Genomic DNA, 8,262 nt, shown 5'->3' with positions numbered 1-8,262 from the left:
CAGGATGAAATAGCTGATTCATGATTCACAAAAGGGGCTGAAAAGGGACCATTTACTTATATTTATCTTGCCTTCTGTATCATATCTGCCAATTGTACTTTAATACTTAATTTCCATTCTGTATTTAACAGGAGTCTGGTATTCAAATTCCAGTACACACTTCACTTACTCTTTGCTCTTTATTCCTAACCTGACAAGTATTTCCTAAATATGAAGAACCCTCGTTATTTATGAATGCAGCCCTGGTAAACAGAAAAAGCCCACCCCATCCCCTCCCAAATGATAATAATGACATATAACTCTCTCTTTTCATAATAATAATAATAATTATAACAATAATAATTACAAATAAAAATTCAGAAATGTTGTAGACCAAGAGGACTCTCAGTATTAAACACTAGTGCAGTTGGGGATTTCCTTTGTGCTTTCACTGTTGGCAATTGTTGAGATGCTTCCTGTGGAGGGGAAAATGAAGAAGAGTCAGTGCACTGCCTTCAACAGTTTGATCTATATTGCTTCTTACTCCTTCTTAGGATGTGTTTGTGTAAATGTATAGACAGAAAAGGTGCTTAAAAGTAATACACCTTGTGTTGCATTTGCAATAAGCATAGAGCATGCAGAAAAGCTGTTATTACAGCTCTGTTGGCCACCAGTAAACTCGTTGAGCTATTGGTGACATATCCCTTTGTAATGATAGCACACCAATGGTGTAAGTTTGGCTTAGCTGATTCTTCTGAGGGTTCAGGGAATTTGGGAGCCTTCCAAAGGATAGACAGGATCATGAATAGACCAAGGTGTGAGTCACAGCTTTTTCTAACTCACTCCTATATTCCTGTTATTGTTTCCAGGCTCCTACCCTGGTCATACAGCATTGGGATAAAGGCTGGAAAATCATAGGTAAAATTCCCTGTTATTCTGTTGCAGGGAGACTTTGCCCCTATCTCAGTATCTGCTTGTACCTATGGTCACAGTCACTGCCTCATCTAACACCCCACTGACAAACATCCTCACCCATAACATGAAACAAGCCCAAGCCAAGGGCTGTGCCTCACCCATCACTCGCGTGTCCAGCTCTTTGTCCATCAGCTCCTCGGGGTCTGTGAACTCACTCAGAGTGATTTTGGGGGCATTTTCACTTTGGCTGACAGAGCCAATCATTTCTTGCTCCTTGTCATGCTGAACTTGGGCATAGATATTAATCCAAGGGATTTTCCTGCACAGGAAAGAAAATATTTGAGGTTATATTTTGCCAAGTGATCCTTGGCATGTCATTGATTAATCAGACCGATTAAAATGAAACCAATCCCCAAAATGCAGCACTGGCAGTAATGTAGAGTAGCATCATCTCTCAGGCTGGTGAAAGCACCACAGGGACATTCAGCTCTGAGTGTGCCATTAGCATCCACTAATAACATCAGCCTAAAGCTACCCCAAAAGTTTTAGGCCACTACCTTCCTACCCTGTGCCTCCAGCAGTAAACCTAAATGCTCTGGCCCTTCCCTTTTAAATGAGAAGACGTGCACACAGTTTACACCATACCCCCAAGTCAGACAGCAACAATCAACTAAGTTCAATCAGTTGCAATTGCCAACTCTCTCAGTATTTATTATATGATCAGCAGTGCATTGGAAACCAAAAGTAAAAATCAATTTGAGCACTACTATTAACTGAGAAAAAATTGCTAGGTTTGTTTCTATTGACAGGCCCACACTGACACAGTAGAAACTGCCACATCAGAATGAGTTATAAAGAATTGGCCCTGCCTCAGAGGACAGAAAGGACTTGAACCTCATAAAAGCTATGAAAACTCTATTTGTTACCATTTCATTGCAAAACACAGTTCGCCATACTAAGGATCATGCAAGTTTGTAGGGACTTATTTTCCCTTGCTGTTCATGGAACCAAGAAAGTGGAAGCATTATTTCTTTTTTCCTTCTTCCTAAAGAAGTTAATTTGGACTGCTGGAATGATATCCTTGCAAGTCAGACAGTTAGACAGTTAGACAGATAGTTAGATAAGCCTCCAGGCATAATCCCTGAAGGAATGCAAGTTTAAAATAAGAGAACTGAAAAGTAATGTCTTAAGCATCTTGGGGGGTGCTACAGTTATCTGTGTTCAGTGGCCTGTTGGAAGGTGACCAAATGTTTTTGTCTAATGTCCTTAGAAGGGCTCTGAGCCATGCATACCACACCACATAAATAAGGGAAGTTCAGGGATTTTATCTGTTCATTAAACCACACAGGAGAGAGACACAAGATGTCTCAGAACTTCCGTCAGTTTTATAGACCTATACTGATTTTATTCCAGTCAAGTTCTGGGCTTATGTAACTTGCACTATTGGCTTGATTTGGCATTCTGTTCTTAACCAGCAGCAAGTCAGGACATATTGGGGATGTTTAGCAGTAGTTAACAAATCTCATGTTCTTCTCCTTTTCTTCTACCCTCCATCTTTCTAACTTTCAGACATGCCTTAAAGTTCACTAGAAGACATCATTACTACACAGGGAATTCACACATTGCATTTACATGGTTGTGAAACACATGGTATGGTCAGGAGAAGGACTAACTACAATTTTTTTGTGACTCACCAGTACCTCTCTACAAATAATGCAGCCATGGAGAGAGGAACTCTTCCACCCCTAAGTTCCCCCACCCAAAATGATAAAGAAAACAGATGAAGAAAGTAACAAGATCCCCAAAGGGTTCAAGTGCCAAGAATACATCCAGAGATGAGTGGAGATGTGGACATGAGAACATGCCTAGAAATGGTGGAAGACTCCATTTTGCTCCCAAACAATGCAATGGTAGAGTGATAGTCTTCTGAGATTTGAGAAGAAAGGTGAGAAGAACTCCTAGGAGTTATGAGGCAGAGAGCTTTCAGGTACTCCAGAGACTTAGGGGAAAAGAGAAACTGAGCCAGGTGCACACACATGCATGCAGACACACACACTGAATCCTGTTGTGCCTCCCAGCAGACAGGTGCCCACAACTTTCCACCAATTACCACACTATTATCTACCACGTATACACAAACAGCATTGACCTGCTATACACTCATACTCCCAGGGAAGGAACAACCTATTTACAGCTGATTTCCCCAGCTTTCCCCCTCCTTCCTTTTCCACCCAGACCTCCTCAACAAGCATCTCTCTGGCAGCAGTGTTTAACATACCTGCTGAGTTTATAACTCGATGGGCTCATAATAAGGAGCTTGTGTGCAAACCAGCAAAGCACCAATTCTATAAATTTATTAAATTAAAAATTCATGTATGCCCGCGCTTTCCCCACAACCTTTTCCTGTAAGCAGCAGTTCTGCATTCAGACCAGAATAACCGTTCATCAGAAAAGTACATATTGCTAATGGACCTCTGCATCACTGAGAACAAGAGGGAAGCTTTTGTTTTCAACCCCTTTCAACCTTCCATTAAGAACTGTTGAATGCTCTCACTGAGCTGAAATAGTTGCTTTCTGTCCTGAAAAATCAACCTGAGGACAGACACTCCAGAGTGTCTGTCTTTCCTAAAGTATCTGACTTTCCTAAAAACTCAAGCTTTAACCATTTCTTCCCTGCCACCCCACACTGCCTTCTTCCCCCCTCCAGTTTGTAATGCATTGCATTTTCAGACAGATCTTTAAAAGACATGTTCTTCCCAGCCATGGAGCACAGCATAAGGCTGATGGATGCTATGCTCAAGGTTTCAATAAGTCTCTGGACACATAAATAGTATGAGAGTTTGTTTCATGAGCTATAGTAGCATGACAGGACCTGGAGCCTGCCAATGCAAAGTGGATTACCATGTTCCATACCACTCGACAGCAGTCAAAATATGCAGATCCTTCTTCTTGTTGACTGAGCCCTGACCATAGATCCACAGACATTAGCCCAAACCTGAGAAACTATCTCACCAAGACAAAAAGGAAAGTGCACAAATGGATGTACATAGATCTTGACACATCTCTCAGAGAGATTTCATTGCCTTCCTCGTCCTATATCTAGGAGTCAGAGAAATCGTCAGCTGCCTCCTGGCACGTTATTGCATCAATGCCTTACACAAAATCCCCAGGGGAATGGGACACAGAAACTCTATTCCACCTAACAGAAACAGAGAGAGGATTAGTGATTACAACAAGCAGGACAGGCTGAAGACCTGGAAATCTGCACCTCAGCAGATTCTCATACATGGATTCTCGGGAAATTGTCCTGGTCCACTGAAGTCAGCAGGAGTTTGTTAACAGATCCTGATGTGCACAGACTTAGACAATGGTTAATGTAAGAGCTCAGAAAACAGGGCAGCTTTAGACCTGGAGAGTAGGACATATGACTGTCATTCCATGTTTAATTTTTGTTTCCTATTAACAATATTAGAGCACTAGCCTTACCTGGACCTGTAGAAAAGCTGGAGAGAGAAACATATTGTTGGAATTTAGACAGGAAAACTCTAGCTTTCCAGTTTGGGGGTTTACAAACTATTGATGTCCAGATTTTTATTTTTATGTTTCTAATATTTTGTCACAAGGCAGAATCTGGGTACACAGACCATTTAACACAGTGAGTACTGTACTGAATACAAAGTTCCTGCTAAGAAGCTCCATCTGTCTAAAATATATTCTTATGAGGTAGCCCTTCAGCTAACAGGATATTCTTACCCCATATTGTGTTTGATAGCTTGCAGCAGCAAAGTGCCATGGGCGAGCACATATCCTGCTTACTGCCCAAAAGCAAAAGGTTTGTATTAACAACTAGCAAAGAAAATCTCAGCACAGATTCCCTCACAAAGCCATTTGATGCTTAACACAAACATTACTGGCATCAAGTTTCCTTCTCTTAACATAACGACACCTATTCCCCTGCATGACTAAGCTATTCACTTTGCAAGATACAAATGAGATCCTACTACACTAAGGCAGTTGGCAAGATGGATATAGGCTGTATGAAGACATTGATCTTTTTTCTTTTTTTTTTCTTTTTTTTTTTTTTTGACTAGGTTTGCATTGCGTTGCTCAGTACTCAGTGAGCACACATGGTTTGTTCCAAATTCTGGTCAGTGGTTCAAACAATCTGCTGAAGCAGGTCACAGCTTGATTTCTGAGCTTTTGGTGAACTTTCAGAGCAATGTGGTAGAAAGGCAGGAGTTAAGCTCCTCTCCAAGAAATACAGAGCTATACTGGTCTAAGCCTTAGGCCAGTATACCTCACTCTACACCTGCAATCCAGGCACTATACTCTGCCTAAATTTCCTGTAAACCATCCACTCTCTCCTCCTTCATCCTCCACAGATTCTCAACTTACCTCTTGAATTTGTAGATTAAAAAAACAGCCAAGCCTACAAACACCACAGACAACAACATCAGCATCGCCGAACTGCTGTGACCCGTGCTGGAATCAACAAGGGGTGCTGCAGGAGGAAAGGCATAGAATTACATTTGCAAGATATTCTTAGGGAACACATGACTACCAGAGAATTGAGCTCAACCCTGTCTTTGCCACATCTGCTTTATTATCACCACTGCATGGTGCATGCTGTTTTCAGCAAGACCAATCAGTAGGAAATTAATTGACTCTTGTGTCCTTTGAAAGCCAGGCTCCTTTTTCAAGACAGTGCAGTAACATCTCCTAGTGAAAAGGCACAGCAAGTCATGCTCATCTGAATGGCCAATTATTAACATTCTGTATTAACATTCTGGCCTTTTCTTTTTGGGCTTTTCCAGGGACTGGAGTGGAAATTAAATTCATGAAGTGTGGCTTAATGCATATCTATTCTACTCTGGAGAAGAAATCTCATAGTGCCCATGAACAGTGTGACTCCCATCTTTCACAGACATGTCCCTCTCACGTGTGAAAGTGTCCTGGTCTTTTGAGAAGTCTCAAAGCTTGTCCTTCTTTTGGACCTTGCAGACCTGCCCAAGACTTTCTAATCAAGTTGGTTTTCATAACGGAGAGGAGCCCAAAGCAATAATTCTGGACCCAAGCACATAATATGTTATAACATCTTGGAGTTTTGATCCATCCATCCTCAGCATTTTGGGTGGTGTAAATAAAGTGTATAATGATACCTTGTTTGTGCAGCTATTTTTACAGCTCTTTGGAGCAGACAATCTTAATGGACTGAGCACTGTGCTGAGAATCAAGTGTCTGATGAGAAGTCCCTAATGATGTTCAAATGTTTGTAAGTAGCATCTGAATACTTCTCATTTTGCATAAGTATCTGGTTCCTTTTTTTTTTCCTTGTAGCCATCACAGTCTCAGCAATAACTGAGAGTTTCACTCTAGGCTGGCCAAAATTCTCAGCTGCAGCTGAGAGCTTCACACTAGAGTGGCCTAAAGCACAGGCAGTGATGCAACTTGAAGTAATTATTCATTAGTATGTGAAAATTGAGATGTATAACACTGAACTTTAAAGAAGCTCTAATTTGTAGAAGTCAATATTCAGCCCCAGATGTTTTCATGAGTGTGGTGCCCACATAAATCTTCTTGGCTCACCATAACATTAACAATCCCTCTCTGCAATAAGGATTTGATCCAATCCCAATTAATTCTACAGGTGCCCAGTAAGAGTTTAACAGAAGATCTTCCACCTGATGTTCTAAAACACCTGAAAAACATCACTGTACTAGTTAATTAAAATCTACAGGAAACTCCTAAATGGAACTTTTAATACTTGAACAAACTGGTGCATGAAGATGTCACTGCTGAATTCTGTCTTCAACACTTCCTCCTTTTGCCACAGACATTGTCTCGAGATGATTAATCCTAAATATCCTACTAGCGTATACCAAATTGTGTGTGCTCTGATGTAGACGCATCCTTCTGGAGCTGTATGAGTCCTCAAAAGATCCACAGCTACACCTTTTACTCCTTACTCACCTAATGTTAACTGAGTGACATACACAATGACTTCAACACCAGGCTTCAGTTCAAACTGGACCAGGTTTTGGTTGAGAGCATTAAAAAGGATTTCAACAACCTGTAGAAATAATAAGAGATACAAACAGTTACAATATGCAAAAGAGCAGGCTCTGGAGAATGTTCAGGAATTTATGTAGTCTATGAATGGGGACTAACATCTTATTAGCTTCAGGAAGAGGTAGAAGAAAGCAGGGAAGAGAAAGGAAGTGAGAAGACTGCAGAAGTGAAGAGAAACTTGTACATGTGCTTCAGACAGAACTGAATGTTACTGAATGCAAATCTCCCTACAGGACAGACATTTTTGAGACTTGTATATCCTTCTGGAAATACAGGGCAGGGGAGAGAATGGGTAGTGGACGAGAAATAAGGATCTTTTCACCCAAATTCATGTGAATTTGAGCTAATGCACCTGGAAATCACTGAGATATAGGCTTTTCATTAGTGAATGAGGGAACCGAGATGGGTGGTCCAGCCTAGTAACATCTCTTAACTCACCCACATTCAGGACAACCCCAGTCCTGATCCTGTTTAAATAGATTGTTGGGGATGCTACAAATCCAGTTTTGAAGATTAACGTCAAACTTGTCATATTTCTCCTTCATTTAGATGAGGGCCATTGCAGTGGAGGTTACTCATGGCTCAGTAACCTACCTATGATGTATTATTTTGTTGCCTTGCAGCATATACTTAATGTATACTGGAGCCTGAGCTTGTTAATGCATGGTCTCTACAGAGTAGATCTGATGGCCAAAGCAGAGCTCCTCAAGCAGGAGCTATCAATTGGTTCCAAAGTACAAGTGAGTAGGCTTTTAAATAAAGTTAGAGCACTAGAGCTTCAGTTCAGGGTCAACTAGGTCAGAAACCCAATCTGAGATATCTGCATAATACTGATATATGAAACATTTTTACAACCATGAGTTCATGGAGAATTCTAATGTGGGTAGGTCCTACTGAACAGGACATAAATGATTCCAAGAAAATCTCTCCAAATAGCCTTTTGAGCTTTCCCTCTGCCATGCATCTCCTCTGCACACTTAACAACATGAATATAAGAGTGAAGCTTTGCTAGCTTTCTAAGACAAATGTACTGCTCTAAAGGGGCTGACTCTGCTCAGTGGGTGACAGCATCTTCCACAGAATTCATGAATCCTTTGAATTATTCAATGTTTGATCACAGAAGAGTTACTCCTGTAGGTGCTTTGAGATGGGCTCACACATAGCTTCCCCAAAGTAGAAATGGTGCATATAAGAACATAAGCTATAGCCAAGCAACTTTTCCAGCAGTACTTCACTCCTTTGCCTTCATAGACCTGATTTAATCACTTGGTAATTCTAGCATAAAAAGCTCCTGCAGAC

General features: G+C 41.0%; 1 protein-coding gene across 1 annotated transcript in view; it reads right to left on the bottom strand.

Annotated features, from left to right (window-relative positions):
• Nucleotides 1-390: 390 nt before the first annotated feature.
• SORCS3 (sortilin related VPS10 domain containing receptor 3) overlaps nucleotides 391-8,262 on the bottom strand; it is a gene marked incomplete at both ends in the record, with an annotated part of 273,965 nt that continues 266,093 nt past the window's right edge. Inside the window, 4 exons of the mRNA XM_084290216.1 lie at nucleotides 391-455; nucleotides 1,053-1,213; nucleotides 5,290-5,395; nucleotides 6,865-6,964. Coding sequence (XP_084146342.1) covers nucleotides 391-455; nucleotides 1,053-1,213; nucleotides 5,290-5,395; nucleotides 6,865-6,964 — 432 coding nt within the window. The remainder of the gene's footprint in view (nucleotides 456-1,052; nucleotides 1,214-5,289; nucleotides 5,396-6,864; nucleotides 6,965-8,262) is intronic.

This window comes from Netta rufina, assembly GCF_964035555.1.
Source record: "Netta rufina genome assembly, chromosome: 7".
NCBI classification, from domain to species: Eukaryota; Metazoa; Chordata; class Aves; order Anseriformes; family Anatidae; genus Netta; species Netta rufina.
This window is presented reverse-complemented; position numbering and strand designations above follow the sequence as displayed.